Genomic DNA, 22054 nt, shown 5'->3' on the forward strand with positions numbered 1-22054 from the left:
GTAAAAATTTGGAAACAACCTTAAATGTCCATTTATAAGGAACTAATTAAATAAACCATTTATAGGAGACTAATTAAATAAACCAAGATATAGCCACACAACAGAACATTTTTAGCTAACAGATATAGAAAGACGTGCATAACAGGTTAAAAAAAGATATAAAAGAACATACAGTTTGAAAAAAAACTAATTTCTTTTCTCCTCAATATGTTCTATTTAGTAAAAATATTCAAAAGATTGATATTATCAGTGTTGGAGAGGCTAAGGTAAAAAGGAACTCTCATACATTCTACACTCTGAAGGAATATCTGGCAATAAGGTTATCAAAAGCCCTAAAGAAGTATATACCTTTTTAACTATCATCTATTCCACTTCAAGAAATTTAGAAGGAAATAAACTAAAATTAAGTTTATAAAGTATAAAAGGGTGGTTACAGGTATAATTCATAGCTGAAAACATACACACATAAATGTCCATCAATAGAGTACTGAAAAGATAAATAACAGTACATCCATAGAGAGATACTATCTAGACACTAAAAATATTTGCTGTGGAAGATTATCTACCTTGTACTGTTAAATTAGAAAAACAGCTTTCAAAGCTGTATGTATAATATAATCCTATTCTTTGTAAATAAAAGTTTATTATAAGTAAAAATATAGAAGGTAAATCTTTTTTTTTTAACATCTTTATTGGAGTATAATTGCTTTACAATGGTGTGTTAGTTTCTGCTTTATAACAAAGTGAATCAGTTATACATATACATATGTTCCCGTATCTCTTCCCTCTTGCGTCTCCCTCCCTCCCACCCTCCCTATCCCACCCCTCTAGGTGGTCACAAAGCACCGAGCTGGAGCTGATCTCCCTGTGCTATGCGGCTGCTTCCCACTAGCTATCTATTTTACATTTGGTAGTGTATATATGTCCATGCCACTCTCTCGCTTTGTCACAGCTTACCCTTCCCCCTCCCCATATCCTCAAGTCCATTCTCTAGTAGGTCTGTGTCTTTATTCCTGTCTTACCCCGAGGTTCTTCGCGACATTTTTTTTTCTTAAATTCCATATATATGTGTTAGCATACAGTATTTGTCTTTCTCTTTCTGACTTACTTCACTCTGTATGACAGACTCTAGGTCCATCCACCTCATTACAAATAGCTCAATTTCGTTTCTTTTTATGGCTGAGTAATATTCCATTGTATATATGTGCCACATCTTCTTTATCCATTCATCCGATGATGGACACTTAGGTTGTTTCCGTCTCCAGGCTATTGTAAATAGAGCCGCAATGAACATTTTGGTACACGACTCTTTTTGAATTATGGTTTTCTCAGGGTGTATGCCCAGTAGTGGGATTGCTGGGTCATATGGTAGTTCTATTTGTAGTTTTTTAAGGAACCTCCATACTGTTCTCCATAGTGGCTGTACCAATTCACATTCCCACCAGCAGTGCAAGAGTGTTCCCTTTTCTCCACACCCTCTCCAGCATTTGTTTCTAGATTTTTTGATGACAGCCATTCTGACTGGTGTGAGATGATATCTCGTTGTAGTTTTGATTTGCATTTCTCTAATGATTAATGACGTTGAGCATTCTTTCATGTGTTTGTTGGCAGTCTGTATATCTTCTTTGGAGAAATGTCTATTTAGGTCTTCTGCCCATTTTTGGATTGGGTTGTTTTTTTGTTATTGAGCTGCATGAGCTGCTTATAAATTTTGGAGATTAATCCTTTGTCAGTTGCTTCATTTGCAAATATTTTCTCCCATTCTAGGGGTTGTCTTTTGGTCTTGTTTATGGTTTCCTTTGCTGTGCAAAAGCTTTGCAGTTTCATTAGGTCCCATTTGTTTATTTTTGTTTTTATGTCCATTTCTCTAGGAGGTGGGTCAAAAAGGATCTTGCTGTGATTTATGTCATAGAGTGTTCTGCCTATGTTTTCCTCTAAGAGTTTGATAGTGTCTGGCCTTACATTTAGGTCTTTAATCCATTTTGAGCTTATTTTTGTGTATGGTGTTAGGGAGTTATCTAATAAGGTAAATCATCTTAATGGTGGTTATCTTTAATGATGAGATTGAATAATTTTTTTATAACTTTTGTATCACAATTTGTTACATTAGGTAGGAACTGTTAAACAAAGACATAAATGAATCATAGGAGACCTAATCAAACAAAACTGAAGTGACCTATTTTCAAATACAGAAAGAAAACATTCCGTGTGTTTAAGCTCTCTTGATAGGAACCTAGCTTAAATGTGTTTATTTGGAGTTTCCAGGATCCAGTTCCAACCTACCTCCTTACTTTTATCACTCTAGTATTTCAAACAAAATAAATCCCCATATCCCACAGTCCCCTAAGCTTTTCCCACCATTATGCTTTTGCTTTCTTGGGTCTTTCAACCTAGAATTCCCATTCCCCATTGCTGCGTATCCAAACTATATTCATCCTTCAAGACTCAACTCAAATTATGTATCCTCCAAGAAGCAATCCTTAACCCCTGTTAAGATGATCAATGGGGATATCATGGTTACAGTCACAAAGAAGCACAAACCATGAACTTCCTCCTCTGGCTCGTTGCAAACTCCTTGAGCACGTGGACAGGATCTTATTCAGTTCTGACTAACCTCAGAGTAACAAACAGAGATGGCACTCAGATGCAAATTTCTTTCTATCTGACCAAATTAATGCTCTAAACCTTATTAAGGGCATAATACTGCAAGCTGCTTTCCATACTATCTGTATGCCCAAAGACGAAGAGGGAGGCCTACCTGGAATACTCCCACTTTTACCTGGCTATCTAGGGAGAGGTAGTTAAGAACATAGGCTCTGGAGCAAAAACTACCTGAAGTCAAATCCCAACTTTACCACTTATTAACTTAGAGATCTTGGCAAGCTGCTTAGCCTTTTACATTCAACTTCCAACTTTTAGGGTGGGTCTGAGAATTAAATAAGATTAGGTATGTAAAGCCCCTAAAAGATGCCTCACAGATAGTAAACAACCAATTCATGGTAGCTATTTGCTGTTATTAGTAACTCTAACCCAAGTCTCAGCTTTCAACTAGGACCTCACTTACAAGGAAATCTTCTCTATCTCATGCCAGTTAAGAGCCCTCCCTCTGTTCTTTCATGGCACACCCTCCCCGTCCCTTACAACCCTTACTAAACTCTATTATATTCACTTGTTTACTTGTTAGTATTTGTTACTCAGGTATGTCAGCGCCTAGTATAATACCTGACACATACATAGCACACAATAACTACTTATTTTATGAATAATGAAAATAATTTAAAACAGTAACTTTTGACTCAAACCGAAAGTTTGCTAATACCCTCAATATGCTAAAGAACACTTGAAAATGTATTTTATTTCCACACAAACTTAGTAACTCCAAATTTTGTTTTGTGAACTTCCCCAAAAGGCTACAAAGCTCAAAAAACAATGATAAAAGTAAAATTGAAAACCACTAAAGTAAAATTTTAAAGCAAACAAGGGTAGAAGAGAAAGGGAACAAAACACCTAAAACACACTACACCCTGCATTAGATGCTCTTCATGTAGCATCTAGCTCTCTGAGCCAAAGAATAAAGGGAAGAGAGAAGAGGTTAATGACAGAATCCCCAGGCTGGTGAAAACTACCACAGCCAATAAAACCACGCTCTAATCTCCTGAGAGCCATACCAAAGGTAGAAACATAACAGATTACATCATACTCTGTGCCCAATTTTTTAAAAACATGTTTGGTTTCTCTTAAAAGACAAACATTTTCCCTACATACGGCTTCAGTAATTAAGTTGAGGTCTTGTGCTTTTTCTTTTAAGCAACTTCCGGAAATTAGAGTATTACACAATGACTACTTAATTTTGAAAGAATGCTTCAAGGTTAAGTAGCAAAAAGGTTTTGATGGTTCCTGACCTTATCTAAAATTTTACCAGTATTATTTAATTCTTCCTTATTTAAACATCCATTAATCTGTACTTCTATTTAAGTAAATCTCTTTACTAATTATTAAAGAGAACATCACAAAGTTGGGTTTTTTTCTTGAAAACTGAGGTTCAGATACCCACAATGTGTTGACCAAGGCCCAAAACAGAAGAGACTGGAAAGCCAAAAATATCTGCCTGCTGCCTCATAAAAGTTTAATTTAAAACGAGAAGCAAGGACTTCCCTGGTGGCGCAGTGGTTAAGAATCCACCTGCCAATGCACAGCACATGGGTTCGAGCCCTGGTCCGGGAAGATCCACATGCCATGGAGCAACTAAGCCCATGCGCCACAACCACTGAGCCTGTGCTCTAGAGCCCGCGACCCACAACTACTGTGCCCGCAGGCCACAACTACTAAAGCCCGCGTGCCTAGAGCCCATGCTCCGCAACAAGAGAAGCCACTGAATGAGAAGCCCACACACCGCAACGACAAGTAGCCCCTGCTTGCCGCAACTAGAGAAAAGCCCGCGTGAGCAATGATGACCTAATGCTGCCGAAATAAATAAATTAAAAAAACAAAACAAAAAATGAGAATAGCAAGGAATACGTAGTGAACATGAAACTACTCTTGTAAACACTAATTTTGCCTTTTAGTTTCACACCATTGAAGAACTCTTAACACCAAAGCTAAGATTTCCCTCCCTCTACAAAAGAACTAATCCAGGCACATATTTTGAAAACTATCATCATCATTTAAACCAATTTTTCTTTTTTTTTTTTTTTTTTTTTTTGCGGTACGCGGGCCTCTCACTGCTGTGGCCTCTCCCGTTGCGGAGCACAGGCTCCGGATGCGCAGGCTCAGCGGCCATGGCTCACGGGCCCAGCCGCTCCGCGGCATGTGGGATCTTCCCGGACCGGGGCACGAACCCATGTCCCCTGCATCGGCAGGCGGACTCTCAACCACTGCGCCACCAAGGAAGCCCTAAACCAATTTTTAAAAATAACTGGATCCACTTTTACTAATATCCTCTGCTAGGTCTTGCCCTCCTATCTACTGGATAGATATATGTAGGTAAATCACAGGATACAGTCCTCCAATAATGGCAGCTCTTTCACTTCCCCTCAGTTTCATCTGTTACCTGTAAATTGATGACTTAGGGTGAAGATCCAAAGCCCAGGCTAACCAGCATTACCCGACAGCCTCAAAAAATCAAAGTCACCTACTCTAATTAAACATGCTAATGGCCTGTTTAAGCAGATGGCCCTGCAAAAATAAAGGGTAACTAGGTCCCCACTCCACCACCTCTTGGGCAGGAACTTGGTCAAGTTCCCTCATCTCCTTAGTCTCAGTTTCCTCATCTGAGAAAAAGCAAAAATATCTACCTTAAAGTTAACATAAAACTAATGAGATAACATATAGAATCCTAGCACAGCACCTGGCACACAGTATGTGCTCAAAAACTTCAATCACCAAGCAAGGTGACCCTGTCACCTCCGTGCTTTCGATAACCTTTTAAAGATTCCTCCATAGTCTTTAAGACAAAATTCAAATCCTGACACAAGATATACAAGATCTTCCTTTAAGATTTGACTTCTCTTTCTCCCCTCCTCCCCCAAGTCAGAAGTACACTCTCTCTCTTTTTGAACTTCTAAACCACTCTGTTCAGACTGTTTTCAAATTTACTAATCATATCTTACCCCTACTAAGGTTACAATTTCTTTACAAACACATGTTTTTATTCATCATTATACCCCTATTTTATATGATACCTAGCAAAGAGTAAGCACTAAGTATGTTTTTTATTGAAATCAATTACTTACTTTACTGTAGGAATAATATTTGGCTGAGGTTTTAATAACCGTAAACGATACCACATACATCTTCCATATACTTTTCTGATATTCTTTAATCGATTTTGCTCTGTCAAAAAAAAGAAAAATAAGGTGATAAGTTCAACGATTTCCACAGTGAAGGCAAAACCAGAGTTAAAACCATACTAACCTTCATTATCATGCTAATATTATATTGGAACAAAGTACTCTCTACTTAAACTTTTAAGAAAAATTCACAAGATAGGCTAAATTTTCTACCACTGAGAACAAATGATCTATCTAGAAAATTTTATTCAACTACCAGGCAATCATTTGTCATGTGAGACTTAACTTCTAACTGAAAAAATTAAAAACTGACTTGAACCCAAAATATTTAGTTATATAATCAGTAATTTCTGAGAAATTCTCTCCTCCTTTCCCTTCTGCTATAAAAGTAACAAAAAGTGCAAAATAGTTGGAACGTGCACTTTATTAAGGAAGCCAAGCAGAAATGATAGTCTTCAAATATGAAAATAATTATGTTAAATGAGAAAAGTCACCCAAACCCTTAAGAAGTTAAAATAGGTTTATATGAGAGTTATAACAAAAGGTATTATTTTAGTCCCCAGGAAAAATCTGCAATTCAATTAAAAAGGAATTAAACCAAAGCCAACGTATCATATACTGTTTTACTAAGCTCACCACAATCACTTGGTTTGAATAACTCTCCCAAGTTTAAAAAAAAAATAGGTAAGTTTTAAAATAAAAATCTACCTTTTCATGAAGATGGCATATAGAAAGCAAAGAAAGAAGCCCATGCCACTCCAAAGCCAAAAACAAAAGCTTGGAAGGCCAAGAAGGCAGTGCTAAAAAGCATCCATATCCACACACACAGAAAAAGAAGATTGCATGTTACCCACTTTCTGGGTGGCTCAAGAAACCCCGAAGGCAGCCCGTTTATCCTTGGAAGAGCGACAAGCTTAACCACTATGTCATCATTAAGTTCCCCTTGAGCAGGGAGTTGGTCATGAAGAAGACAGAAGACTGCAATACACCTGGGTTCATTATGAATGTCAAAGCCAACAAGCACCAGATCAAACTGTCTATGAAGAAGCTCTACAACACTGACATGGCCAAGGTCAACACCCTGATCAGGGCTGATGGAGAGAAGAAGGTATGTTCGACTGGCTACTGACTATGATGCTTTGGATGTTGCCAACAAAACTGAGATCATCTCAACTGAGTCCAGCTGCTTAATACTAAATAAAAATTTTTTCACAATATTAAAAAACTACAAAACCAAAGTCCTTAAATGAGATCTCAGGTAAGTAAAAGAACTTTGCATATAATAGAATGTTCCAAAGCTGCCATAAAGAAGCCCACCAACCCTGTTATCACCATGCTTCCAGGAAAGAATCCATATGAAAGAGCTATGTGGCAGGAGGTATCAGAAACAGGTGTGGTGAAGAGGGATCCATGTAGGGGGAGGGGTGGTGGCAGAAAAGGAGACTGGTAATATGCAGGGAGAATTATCAAGTAAGTTAATATATTAAGGATAACTGCAGTCAGTTTTTCACTGTCAGAGAAGGGAGTTACATATGTGAAAAATTAGAAAACATGAATTAACTCTGTGGTATTAGAGTGGAACTGAAGATATGAGTAAGAACTAGTTAATATCTTTTAATATAGAAATATAGATGTAGATCTATACACATACATACACATTCTCTAACTCTATTAAGTTAGCCTAGGAACAATGACATCTCAATAGCAGTGAGCACACCTAGCACCCAGATCTTGATTTCTAAATAGCATTCTCTGCTAATGGGAACCAGAGATCCAAGTATCTTCCCACAAAAAATTACAAAAGGGAAAGAATGATTTTACAGTGGGGAAGTGTGATAGGCTGAGTAATTGCCCCCTGTCAAGATGTCCACCACATCCTAAAACCCAGAACCAGTGAATATATTATCTTACACGGCAAAAGGGACTTCACAGATGTGACTAAATTAAAGATTTGAGATGGGAAGATTATCCTATATTATCTGGGTGGTCCCAATATAATCACAGGGGTCCTTATAAGGAAGCAGGAGGGTCAAAAAGAAGATGATGTAACAATGCAAGCAGAGGTTGGAGTGATGTTCTTTGAAGATGGAAGGAGAGGTCACAAACCAAAGAATACAGGCTGTCTCCAGAAGCTGGAAAAGGCAAGGATTCTATTCTAAACCCTGCAGAAAGAACCTGCCCTGCCAACACAATCACTAGCCCAGTAAAACCACCCTTGGAAGTCTGGCCTCCAAAACTATAAATTTGTGTAATATTAAGCCACTAAGGTTGTGGTTTGTTACAGCAATGATAGGAAACTAATACAAAAAATCTGGTGGACAACATCTTATCAGGTGATCGGTGAACATCACCAGCAATGAGACAAAATGCAATCACATACCATCTAACAGAATGCAATGAGAAGAACACAGAATCAGTTTTGTGAAATTCTTCTCTAAGATACATAACCTGAATCTAATAATGAGAAAATACCAGACAACCAAAATTCAGGTCCATTCTACAAAATAATTGGCCTATGATCTTTAAAGTCAAGGAAAAACTAAAGAACTGTTCCAGACTGAAGGAGACTAAAGAAACATGTCAACTAAATGTGATGATGTGTGATTCTGAAATGAATCATTTGCTATAAAGGACATCATTGAGACAAGTGACAAAACTTGAGTAGGTCTGAAAATGAAATGGTAGTAATGTAAATTTTCTGATTTTCACCGTTAAATTATGGACACTTTTGAAAACACCACGGGTGATTTTTTTAATCTGGATTTCATTAAATTAAGTCTCCCATTTTAAGTATGAAACCAAGGAAACATGTTATAAGAACATGCTGAAGTCTCTATTAACCACATGGCTTGATCTATTCAAAGGAATAATATTCTCCCAACGTTTCTGTCCAAGAGAAAGTACACATGGTTTTCAGCCCCCAAAGTCTTGCACAACGTATACACACACCTTGTATGCCTCACTCTTCCAATCCAAAATTTATATCTTAACCTTTTAGCAGAATATTTAAATAATGAGTAAGTACTATGGGGTATAGTTTACACAGTAACACAGTAATATCCAGCACCACTCAATATTCATAGTACACATTCCAAAATTCTATACTAATGACCTCAAGTCAAAGTAACTATCAAAAGTAAAGTCCTTTGGGCTTCCCTGGTGGTGCAGTGGTTGAGAGTCCGCCTGCCGATGCGGGGGACACGAGTTCGTGCCCCAGTCCGGGAAGATCCCACATGCTGCGGAGTGGCTGGGCCCGTGAGCCATGACCGCTGAGCCCGGAGCCTGTACTCCGCAACGGGAGAGGCCACAACAGTGAGAGGCCCATGTACCACAAAAAAAAAAAGTAAAGTCCTTCCACAAGGAGGGATGGATTGGGACTTTGGGAACAGCAGATACAAACTATTATATATAGAATAAACAATAAGGTCCTATTGTGTAGCACAGGGCACTATATTTAATATCCTGTAATAAACCATAATGGAAAAGAAAAAAAAAAGTAAAGTACTTTGAGAGTTTTTTAAAGACACTTAGAATAAAAAGAAATTCATTTATCAACTTCTAGTTTATAGAATTACTAGTTTCATGGCCAGCAAAAATTACCTAAGTAATGTCATTAACTTATAATATAGTTTTTAAAGAAATTATTCACATTTATAGAAAAGGGAAATTACAAGGTCATAAAACAATTCTGTGATTTAAAAAAAAATGATTGCTCTCAGCAATCATGAAGTTTGTATGTCCACGGGAGTAGTCCAGGCTTGAGGGCAGGTTATTATGGTTGTGCTTCACAAGCTATACAGTGCCTTTGCTAAAACAGTCATATCCACCTGTCATGCAGAATGATCTGTCAGTCTGTAGTATAACTGAGTGAACCCTTAGCACCATATTCCTAGAACCTAAAGAGCTGAAAGAATGTTAGCCAGATCCAGTCTTCAAACCTGTGTGCCTGCTTACTACAAAAGAATTTTTTAAAAATCATGTACCCTCAGGCTTCCCTGGTGGCACAGTGGTTGAGAGTCCGCCTGCCGATGCAGGGGACACGGGTTCGTGCCCCAGTCCGGGAAGATCCCACATGCCGCGGAGCGGCTAGGCCTGTGAGCCATTGCCGCTGAGCCTGCGCGTCCGGAGCCTGTGCTCCACAACAGGAGAGGCCACAACAGTGAGAGGCCCGCATACCGCAAAAAAAAAAAAAAAAATCATCTACCCTCTTGTAGAGTTCTAATTTGACATCTAAAATTTTCATCGTAAGTTTGAAGAGTTGCAAAAGATGCTGTTTCTGACAGAAGTTGATATTTTAAAATAAAATAGTTTCATTGCTTTTAAATGTACCAATGAAATCTAAAAATCATAATGGCAATTTCATATCCACCATCATCCATTTACAGAAATTTATGAACAAGCTCTTCATTCTACTTCCCCCACATAATTTTATCCTAATGTAATATATTTTTATCCTGGTAAGTCATTTCTTATAATACTGACACATACTTCTTCAAGTTAATTTGTTTTATTTATTCCCTGTGACTGTTTTTCCCAAATTTTTATATTGAAAATTTTCAAGCCTTCAGAAAAGTTGAAAGAATATTACAATGAACAATACCCTTCACCTAAACCCACCAACTATTAACATTCTGCAACTCTTGGCTTTATCTCTAGTTCCTTCTTTCCCTCCCTCTCCCCTTTTTTTAGAATAAGCTGCAGACATCAAGACACTTCACTTCCAAATGCTTTGGCACGCATGACCAAAGAACATCAGTAATTTTACCACAGTGAAGTTTAACACATCCATAAGGTTTTTTATGTGTTAAAATTTCTGCTGCTACTTTTATCCGTATGTGTGTGTGTGTTATCAAGGCAACATAAATATTACAAATTGATAAACTACTAAAATAAGAGTAAAATATCCGTTACGCTTTCACTTATAAGCAACTTGTAAATATCCCATACGTTCAAAGAGTTGAAACTCTAAACACTGAAACTTAGTTTTAAAAATAAAAAGTACACTGTTGTCAATATGGCACAATGTTAGGTAAAACAGCTTTATCTTTTACTTTAAGTATGTTTTTTCAAAACTTGGAAGTTGCAGATTATCTTCAGTTATTCAATTTATAGAAAAAACATGCTCCATAACCTAACTGACAAAGGCAGTCCTCACTGTTAAACCAATTAGGCAAACCAAACTTGGTCCAAAAAAAGTCTGACTTCATTTTTCAGTTCAAATAAATATATCAATATATTTTGAGGATTATAAAAATCACTGAGAAATAAATTTTAGAATATATCTTGCAAAATAGATTACTAAAATTAATAAAGCTAAATGATATAGAGATAACATAATTTACTTAAAAGAAAAAAATGTACCACACTTCTTTCTAAAATTCAGTGAGTCCTAAAAACTATTCCTAAATCCCTTAAGGGGTCCAAGAAAATAGTACCAAGAATCAAAAGGTTATATTCAATACCCCAAAAAGTCTAGAAGACATTATATAGCAGTTTTCTAGCTACCCAAAGTCTCTCTGCAGCTAATTGAGAATATATTACCTCAATGTGATGACCCTGGCTCACTCGTTGTTGGGACAATTTTGTTCTTTTATTTAAAAAAACAGGAAAACACGTTTCACTGTAATAGTGCAGTTTGGTTCCCAGAATACTTCAAAATAGAAAAGGCATGAAAATGATCATTTGGAAATTAAAAACTGGGAATTCAGTGCTCCAGATCTCCAAAACTATCGCTTACCTAGTCACCCTAATCTCAAAACAGGCTAAGAGAAACTAAAGCTTCTGTTATGCTCTTAACCTGAATCTGAATAGTTAGCCATAGTGTGTCATTCTCAAGGCCAGGTCAGAACTGTTTGGATTTGGGATAGATAAGACACTTAACACTACTCACCATCACTACCACCCAGTGCACACAATCACAGATTACCTAAATTGGAAGGATTTCAGAAACCTGGGTTCAGTTGCCACCTACCCCCCTATGCATACCCTGGCAACAGAGAAGGAAACCCAGAAAGCAGCTGAAAATGTTTGGATCAGAGTAGAACCATCCCATCAGAACCGAAGTTCATAATCCTCAGGAATGCCTAAGGATTATGTAAGTGCAACGTAAGTGCAAACCAATACAAACCAAGTGGTTCAAATAGATTCAGCTGGTGCTTGACTGGACAGCAGCATACAACTATACCATATGCTTACCCACCTCAATTTTATTTTCCCTTTAGAGTACTGAAACGAGTACTATAGAGCAGTTTTTCAGCTCAGCACTATGGACATTTTGGACTAGGTAACAGTTGTGGGGAGCTGCCCCGTGTATTAGAATATGTTTGGCAGCATTATGGTCTCTGCCCACTAGATGCCAAGAGCACCTCCCCACTGGAGACAATATTAAACACACACACACCAAAACACATGGCTATAGTGGGGTCATGGAAAGCAGCTGAATGATATGGCCTGAAGACCAGGGACACAGGGAGAAGAAAGGAAAGGTTGGGAGAATAAACAGAGGTGATAAGGCAACAATTCTCTTTTTCCATTCCCCTACAAGTATCCTTCAGGCAAAGAGAATCACTATATATTTGAGTACTTATGAACACCTTGAGGGAGGGGGAGGTTGGGGAGCTTGATTATTTTAAAAGAAGAAAAAAGCCAGACAACAAAAAAAAGCTGGAGGAACAAAGCCCACAATAATCTCAATTAACAGTAGTTTAGCACACTTCAGAGGTCATCTGAAGGCAAAAATATTAAGATATTCCATAATTATCCCTGGGGGTATATCTCACAATTACAAGTGTTAAGCTGTCATTGTAAGCAACCTTTGTAAAGACCACTTGAAAAATTTAGCAAGTGGCTACATTATGGAGATTAAAAATATATACTTACAGGATGATCAAACACCTGTTATATAATACTGCACTTGTGGCTTGGAATAAAATTTCCAGTGATGGTATCATATTCAGAGCCCAAAAGTGCTATATCACAAACGCAGATGAAACATATACATTCTGAAAAACTGTTAGATGACTCCTAAAATAGCTCTGGTGATCACAAAGACACTGAGGTTGAATACATGAGGAGTTTGAAAATAATTGTTTCCTGAAATGTAAGGGGATAAAATTGTATTTTTAAGTACTATATTTTACAGTATATGATTTTTAAATATTTTAAGTAGATACGACTTCATCCTTTAAAGGGTATATATCTATGCTGGCCAAAAAACTTTTTTCACCTCATTAAGAAATAGGAGACCTTGTCAACTTCTCTGCTTAGAAACTTTCAATAGCTTCCAACTGCACCTAAAATAAAATCAGCTTCGTACCAGGCTTACAGACATTATCAGCATCCCAGCTCCCTCTCTGACTTTATCCCTGATTCTTCTCCTCACCTGCCACACTCTTGCCACTTTGGTCTTCTCTGTTCCTGGAATATGTCCAACTCTTTCTTCCCTTGAAGACTTTGAACACCGTTTCCCAGCCTGAAACAGGCTTTTCCACTCAATTCAGATCTTTGAATGGCTGGCTCCCTTTTGTCACTCAGCTTGAAGAAACTTTCTCAGGAAAATTTTCTCTGAATATTCTACTTCTCTACACAGTATTTATCACTATCTGATTTTGTTTGTTTATTTGTTTAGATGTCAATCATCTCCCCCACACTAAGATGTAAGCTTCAAGAGAGCAGGGATCCTGTCTATATTGTTCACTCCCATATTCCATTGCCTAACATAATGCCTGGCAAATAGCAGGTGCTTAATAAATATTTGTTGAATGTTTTAATTACCTCATTTAGACCTCCCAACCACCCTGGGGGTACGTATGTATGTATGTATGATTACACTTCAAAACAAAACAAAAAAACCTGAGGCTCAGTGAGGTTAAGTAACTTGCCCAAAGTTACAGATGGTACCAAAGGAATTGCAAATAACCACTAAAGAATACAGATGAGACTTGTGCCCAGGTTTAAATTCATAGGCCCGTGCACATAATCGCTTTAACTGTCTTTCCTAATCAAAGAATAGTTAGATTGCCTTGACAATGCTCAAAAGCAGCTAAAATATATTAAGTCCCTATTCTCATTAACTTAACCAGACCAAACTATATCTCCGAAGCAGAAAATGTAATACAAAGAAATTCAAGTCAAAATATTTAAGAACAAGGAGTAGCTAAAAACAACTGATTAGATGACACCTCTAAACTTCTGAAACAGAAGTTTACAGACCAGGGATTCCCTGGCAGTCCAGTGGTTAGGACTCGGCGCTTTCACTGCCGTGGCCCGGGTTCAATCCCTGGTGGAGGAACTAAGACCCTGCAAGCCATGCGGCGTGGCCCAAAACAAACAAACAAACAACAACAACAAAAAACAATAAAAATTTATTTTTAAAAAAAGTACTACAGGGCTTTCCTGGTGGCGCAGTGGTTGAGAGTCCGCCTGCCGATGCAGGGGACACGGGTTCGTGCCCCGGTCTGGGAAGATCCCACATGTCACGGAACGGCTAGGCCCGTGAGCCATGGCCGCTGAGCATGCGCATCCAGAGCCTGTGCTCCGCAACGGGAGAGGCCACAACAGTGAGAGGCCCGCGTACCGCAAAAAAAAAAAAAAAAAAAAAGTACTACAAATAAAACCGCCACAAGGACTTCAGTATTAAAGAGTGTGGGACAAGGCAACGTAGCACATAAATTTGAGGGGGAGGGGATGGTAAACCAGTTCTTTTTTGTTTGTTTTAGCTCAATTTGCTATAGAAGTGTCAAGATCCAAAAGAAAAGCAAACCATCCCTCATATCTGTAGGACACAGGGGGTTTTGTGAGCCATTTGTCTCTAAGCCAGAAGATAATACTAAGGAAAGAAGGGGAGTCTCAACTGCAGGAACGATTCATTTCAAGCTACATTTCTTTTTTTTTTTAACAGATTTTATTTATTTATTTAGGCTGCATCGGGTCTTAGTTGCAGCATGCAGGATCTTTTGCTTCGGCACATGGGCTTTTCTCTAGTTGTGGCGTGCAGGTTTTCTCTTCTCTAGTTGTGGCGCGGGCTCCACAGCTTGTGGGCTATATAGTTTGTGGCACGCAGGCTCTCTAGTTGAGGTGCACGGGCTCAGCAGTTGTGGCGCGCAGGCTTAGTTGCCCCGCAGCATGTGGGATCTTAGTTTCCCGACCAGGGATCTCAAACCCGCGTCCCCTGCATTGCAGGGGAGATTCTTTACCACTGGACCACCAAGGAAGTCCCTCAAATTACATTTCTTAAACTGAACTAGAGGTGCAAGATAGTGGAGAATTCTAAACGGATTATAGTGTGCTGCAAGTGGGTCCCTGAGAAGGATGCTATGTCTCCTTAGCATACTCTCAAATATGACCCAAGACCCTATTAAAGGGTCCTCTCTACCCTGCCATCTCATCAGCCAACAACACAGCTACTCTGTTAGCTACCTTACTCTTCATCCATTCCTCTACCATTACCACTCTATTTTTCTTTTCACCTTTATCTCAAGTGATAATCCATAGCCCAAGTCAAAGGTTGATTATTTCTAAGACAAAACAAGAGAAAAAGAAATAGAGAAACCCAAATACTGTTACAGTAAAGAAATACTAGCTTTAAAAAAAAAATGGCAATTTAAAACACAAGGATGGGGCTTCCCTGGTGGGGCAGTGGTTAAGAATCCGCCTGCCAATGCAGGGGACACAGGTTCGAGCCCTGGTCCGGGAAGATACCACGTGCCGCAGAGCAACTAAGCTCGTGCACCACAACCACTGAGCCTGCGCTCTAGAACCCACGAGCCACAACTACTGAAGCCTGTGCACCTACAGCCTGTGCTCTGCAACAAAAGAAGCCACTGCAATGAGAAGCCCGCATACTGCAACGAAGAGTGGCCCCCACTCACCGCAGCTAGAGAAAGCCCGCACGCAGCAACAAAGACGCGACGCAGCCAAAAATAAAAATAAAATTAATTAATTAATTTTTAAAAAAAACACACAAGGATGTATGTCCCACTGGGACCTTAAACACTACATACCCCAAAGTAAAGACAATTCACTGAGCTGAAAGGGCCTGCAGACATAAGAGGTACAGAGAATGTCTTCCTCCTTCTATGGCTATGATTGGCTCATTCCATCATAGCCAATCTAGCCAAAGACTCTTTGAATAAGCTTTTAGACATTAATACAAATTCATACAGTAAACTGAGCATACACATAAGAGCAGAAGGAAGAAAGTATTCACCATTCTGACACCCAGATAATAATCAATAATAACATTTTAATGTGTTTCCTTTGTAGTCCTCTTTCAGAGAACATCTGGGAAGGAGGAAGGAAGAAAGGAAAGTTGGCAAGGTTGAAGTTACATACTCAGGAAAGACTTCTCTAAGAACAAGATAATTCCAGCAACTAATTTCTAGGGGCAATGTGCTTCCCTCAATCAGAGGGGCTGTGGGGCTGCTTCAATCAAGGCCCTCAAGAACACTTCTGCAGTAATGATGACATCTACTACTTCTCCCCAGTGCAGCTGATGCCCAAGAGATAGTTTCTCAGACAGAAGAACAAGCAGGACATACAAATGCTAATTTAAGGGCAGCACTCTATAATGTACCAGCGTACAAATTGACAGACACAAACACATAAAGCTAAAGTTTGTGTTAAAATCACATTACCTGTAATTTTTAATTTCTAAATATCTCCCATGTTTAGAAACTCAATGTAAACATCATTTAATGACTACTAATAACCAAATGAATTGACACCATAATATACCTACCATCCTATAATTCGACATACAAATTGTTTCTGATTTTTTGGTATTATGGGCATTTAAAAAGGATGTTCTGAGACTCAATTTCCAACGTAGGGGTGGGGAGGGTCCCCACACCTTCGACGAGTAATTCTTGGAATACCAGCTAGGTGTCCGAAAATTCAACTCAGTTCTGACACTATCTACCCAGAGTTAGCATCAGACTCCACAGGTTGAGGGCTCAGTCCCACAAGACTGTACATCCATGCCCCCCTACTTTAGATGCCAATCGCAAGCCGAGGTTATAGACTGGGGGGTTCCAACCACCTCCTCCTTTGGTTTGATTAATTTGCTAAAGTGGCTCACAGAACTCAGAGAAACATTTCACTTACTATATCACCGGTTTACTATAAAAGGATACAACTGAGGAAAAGCCAAATGGAACAGATGCATAGAGCAAGGTTTGGGGAAAGGGTGAGGAGCTTCCATGCCCTCTCTAGGTACACCTCTCTCCCAAAATCTCCATGTGTTCACCAACCCAGAAGCCTCTCCAAACCCTATCCTTTTGGGGTTTTATAGAGGCTTCATATAGGCACGGTTGATTAAATCACTGGCCATTGGCATTTGAGCTCAATCCCTAGCCCCTCTACCATCCCTGGAGATCAGGGGTAGGACTGAAAGTTCCAACCCCCTAATCACATGGTTGGTTCTCCTGGTAACCAGCAGGGTCCCTTTTCAGTGCTTCCAAAAGTCACCTCATTCACATAACAAAAGATACCTGTATCACTCTTACACTTAGGAAATTCCAAGGATTTTGGAAGTTGTGAGCAGGAACTGTGGATAAAGGCCAAATATATACAAGAACCATATATCTGGTCATTCAGATGACCAAAATATATTTTTATAAGTCACAATATCACAGCATCTTTCTTTGGTCCTATGAGTATTTAGAACTATATCCTTAGAACAGTGTCCCAAAAGTGGAATTACTAAATTTAAAATTTTTAACATTTTTATAGCTTTCTTCTAAAAAAGGAAGTAGGACTATACATTCTTTTCAGCAGTTGGCATGAATGGCACCACCATTCTTCAGCAGCCAGTATTAAATCCAATTTTTACTAATCTGTACTCAAACTCTTGAAGGCAGACATTGTTGTCATATACATAATCAGCCCTGCCCTTTCCAGTTGCCAAGAATATAGCAAGCACTACATAAATATTTGTATAGAATGTAGAGAACACCTTTATTAAATAAATATTGGTGGGTACCTACTATGTGCCTGGATGTTTCTGGACACTGATACAGCAGAAAACAAAACAAAAACCCCTGCTCTCACACACCATACTTTCTAGCAGGGGAGAAAGCAATAAACAAATTAAGTAAACTATATAGTATATTAGAAGATGACAAGTGTTATGAAGAGAAATAAAACAGAAAAAGGGAAGAGCTTCTTTGAAGGTAGAAAAAAACTTAACAATTTTAAATAAGGTGCTCAAAGAAGGCAACACTGAGAAGATGGTGTTTGAGCAAGAACATAATGGAGATGGGGGAGGTCGTAATGTGGCTACTAGAGAAAAAGCATTCCAGGCATAGGGAGCAGCAACTATAAAGGTTCAAAAGAAGTGTGCCTCATGTGCCCTAAGAATAGCAGAGCGGCTAGTATGACTGGAATGGAAGAAACAAGAGAGAAAGTATAAGAAATGAAGTCAAAAAGCTCATGAAGGACTTCACAGGCCACTCTAATGACTTTAGCTTCTACTGTGATTGAGATGGGAGAGGTTTAAAGGGTTCTGAGCAGAAGAGTGACATGGGCCAGCTTCAGTTCTAAAAGGATCACTCTGCTACTATTTTGAGAAAAGACTGCAAGGAGTAAGGGTAGAAACAATGAGACTAGTTGGAAGGCTAATGATAATCCAGGCAATAAAACAGGGTGGTGGTGGTGGTGGTGGAGCAATAAGAAATGGTCAGACTAGATATAATAATTTGAAGGTAGAGCCAACAGGACACACTAAAGTCTGGAAGTGACATATGAGACAAAGAGATGAACCAAGAATAACTCTAAGGCTTCTTGCCAGAACAGTTGAAGAAACAGATGTGATTAACTGAGATGGAGAAGACTATAAGTCAAGAAGGTTGGGGAGAGGGGAGACAGAAATCACATCAGTATTTTGCATATTAAGATGTCTATTAGATATGCAAATGGAAATGTGGACTCGGAACTTACATATACAGAAGTCTGGAGTTCAAGGAAAGAGTTCTAGACTGGAAATATAAGTTTTTATGAGTCACACAGCTGATATTTAAAGCCATGAGACCAGATGAGATCACCATAGGAGTAAGTGTGGATGGAAAAGAAGTCAAGGACTCAGCCTTGAGGTATTCTAAAATTAAGAGGTCCTCACTGGTAAACTATGCTCAATAAATTATCCCACAAAAATAGAGACTACCCACATGTCTAGAGCCAACTGATTTTTGAAAAGGCTATTGTTCATTCAATGAAAAATGAACAGTCTCTTCAACAAATACTGCTTGAACAACTGGATTTCCACCCCGAGGAATATACCCCAAAGAACTGAAAATAAGAACTCAGACATTTGAATGCCAATGTTCACTGCAGCATTATTCACAAAAGACAAAGAACAGAAACAACCCATGTGTTCATCAACAGATGAGTGAATAAAAATGTGGTATATCTGTACAACGGAATATTATTCAGCCATAAAAAGAATGAAGTTCTGATACATGCTACAACATGGATGAATCTAGAAAACATTATGCTAAATGAAATAAGCTAAACACAAAAGGACAAATATTGTATGATTCCACTTATATGAAATATCTAGAATAGGCAAATTTACAGAGACAAAAAAGTAGCTTAGAGTTTACCAGGGGCTGAAGGAAAGAGAGAATGAGAAGTTATTGCTCAACAGGTACACAGTTTTATTTGGGATGACGAAAAATTTTGGAAAGATGATGGTTGCACAACATTGTGAATGTAATTAATGCTAATGAACTGTACATTTTAAATGGTTAAAACTACAAATTTTATGTTTTATATACATACTACCACAATAAAAATTTTAAAAGAAAAGTAATATATCAAGTGATATCTCAAGTATGTCCCTTACCTTCCTATTGCTACCACCATTGTTTGGGCCCATATTATTTCTTGTCTGCTTCTCAATCTCTATACTGTCTCATCCTATGAGATGTTATTACATTAACTTGCATATAGCACAGTTGCAAAAGTGTTCTAAAATGTTCAAAATGACACTGTCAACCAAATCACATATACACTCTTCAGCTGAACATATAAGGTTTTCTATATGACTTAATCAAGTTTTCTGGCCTTTTCTCACACTTTTTCACTCTGGGAACTCTGCTGCAACTGGTTTGATCTGTACTTTAAACATGTTTCTTGCTTTCCAGGCTCTACACTTTTGCTCATGTGACTTCTTTGCACCTCCTCCCTCCATTCCACCCATTAAATCCTTCTCATCCTTTAACAGTCCAGTCAAAATCAACTTACTCTGAAGAGCCTTTTCTCACCTCTAGATACCCACTACCACCCCCAACTAGATGCAAATACTTTATCCAACTAACTTCCATAGCACTTGCTTTCACTTCTCTTACACTTTCTTTGTTGTGCTTTGGATATAATAATTTGTGTATCTGTCTAATCCTAATTCTCCCACTCCATCCAGATTATAAACTCTATCAAAAGACTATATTTACACTGCATTCATCTTTGTACCATCTGCTGCTCCTAGTACAGGCAAACAGTGAATGCTCAATCAATAACTACTAGATTTAACTAAAGAGGCAAAAATCTAAAGTGAAAAACATCTGGAATCTACACAAGAAAATTCCTTCATCCATACTGACAAATATAATTCCAAAATGTAAGGAACACCTTATGTTACCAAACCCAAGTTTGGGTTTGCTCACCTGCCACAGCAAAGCCAATTTACTGACACTGGGTTGTGGTGAAGGAAAGTACAGCATTTACTGCAGGTGCCAAGCAAGGAGTAGGGTAGCTTATGCTCAAAAGACCCAAACTCCCCAACTGTTTTCAGGCAAGGGTTTTTAAAGGCAGCATCTGGGGGTGAGGGCTGCAAGTCACCACAGGGTTGGGGGCGGGGGACAGGTCTTAGTTCCTGAAGAACAACTCCAAGAGATCCTTCAGATAGTTCTGTATATCCCTTGAGGAGGAACTAGGACTCTGTTTTATCCCTGAACTATTGTCATTACTTTTCTTGTTTAACTGCTTTTCCTTTGTTTCTGCATTCCCTCACTTCCCTACTTAGTAGCTACCTATGCCTACTCTTTGGAACTCAAGGAAGGCCTAGGAGACTAAAGTCTTTTTCTACAAACAAGAAATGGGGGACATGGAGGGGCTTTTGTACCTGGCAGGTTCCTGCTTGGTTTCAATCCCCCTTTCCTTTGATACTCCTCAATCTTGAGGGGAACAGATATGGGACAAGAAAGGGAATAACGTTTTGAATAGATAGATTAATCATAAACTTGGCAGAGGAACTCGGGGTTTAGGGGGACTTGGTTTCGCTTATTAAGAGAATGAACAATAATGCCTTTCAATGTGACGGTGAGATGGTGTAACAACATTTGTCATGAACAGAGTCTGGTAATGGGACGTTTTTTTAAAAGGAAGTCTGAGTACAATACGGATATATTTGTTATGACCTGTAAAGTATAATTAAGGGAATGAACATCTGAAAATTTTATTTTATATGAAAGTAAGCCTATCTTTGTCTTTCAGGTTCTCCAAGATCAAGCAAGAATGCAAGATGGCCTTTAAAAACAATTTTATAAATGCATTTACTAATCCAATGTCTGTCACTGCATTTATAAAACCTAAATGTTGTACTATAATTCATACTGCCAAGTTTCCTCTATGACGTGGGACTTAAATGTGTATATGCTCACGTCTGATACCTTTTCTGTCCAGACAGAACCCAGAGGAAATGACTACTTTAAAATGACTCAAACTACTCAGATCTCTAATACCCCTTCAAAATCTAAAATCTTAGGAAGACTATATGTTCTAAGTGGAATATGAACATTCATAAAATATACTCCTTTGAACACAAAACCGATAACTAGCTAGTTTTTTCTGTTAAAAAATCCACTAAACAAGAGATTGAGATAACTCTACTGTAATTAGAAATTATCTAGATAAATCAATAGATAAAGCCAACATTTCATTTTAAATAAAAATGTTCATTCCCATCCTTTTCCCTGCACTAAACCCTAAAACTGATAAAAGTTAATATGAGATTATTGGACCAATCACCAAACAGCTTTTAAGAGGAAGAGAAACAAAACAGAAATGAATGAAAAATTCAAAATCTGCACTCCAGGGCTTCCCTGGTGGCGCAGTGGTAGAGAGTCCACCTGCCGATGCAGGGGACACGGGTTCGTGCCCCGGTCCGGGAAGATCCCACATGCCGCGGAGCGGCTAGGCCCGTGAGCCATGGCCGCTGAGCCTGCGTGTCCGGAGCCTGTGCTCCGCAACGGGAGAGGCCACACAACAGT

At 38.6% G+C, this 22054-nt stretch overlaps 1 protein-coding gene and 1 pseudogene across 2 annotated transcripts in view; one reads left to right on the plus strand and one right to left on the minus strand.

Moving 5' to 3' along the window:
• The window catches only part of SEC63 (SEC63 protein translocation regulator), a 68779-nt gene that overhangs the window by 41885 nt on the left and 4840 nt on the right, over positions 1-22054 (minus strand). For both annotated transcript variants that reach the window (XM_022553830.2, XM_089921898.1), the window contains exon 2: positions 5733-5832. In XM_022553830.2, coding sequence (XP_022409538.1) covers positions 5733-5832 — 100 coding nt within the window. The remainder of the gene's footprint in view (positions 1-5732; positions 5833-22054) is intronic.
• LOC111163326 (large ribosomal subunit protein uL23 pseudogene) lies at positions 5924-7739 on the plus strand (annotated as a pseudogene).

This window comes from Delphinapterus leucas, chromosome 12 (genome assembly GCF_059928025.1).
Source record: "Delphinapterus leucas isolate spDelLeu-1000000601 "Yukka" chromosome 12, BTC_Dleu_Yukka2, whole genome shotgun sequence".
In the NCBI taxonomy this organism is placed as follows: Eukaryota; Metazoa; Chordata; class Mammalia; order Artiodactyla; family Monodontidae; genus Delphinapterus; species Delphinapterus leucas.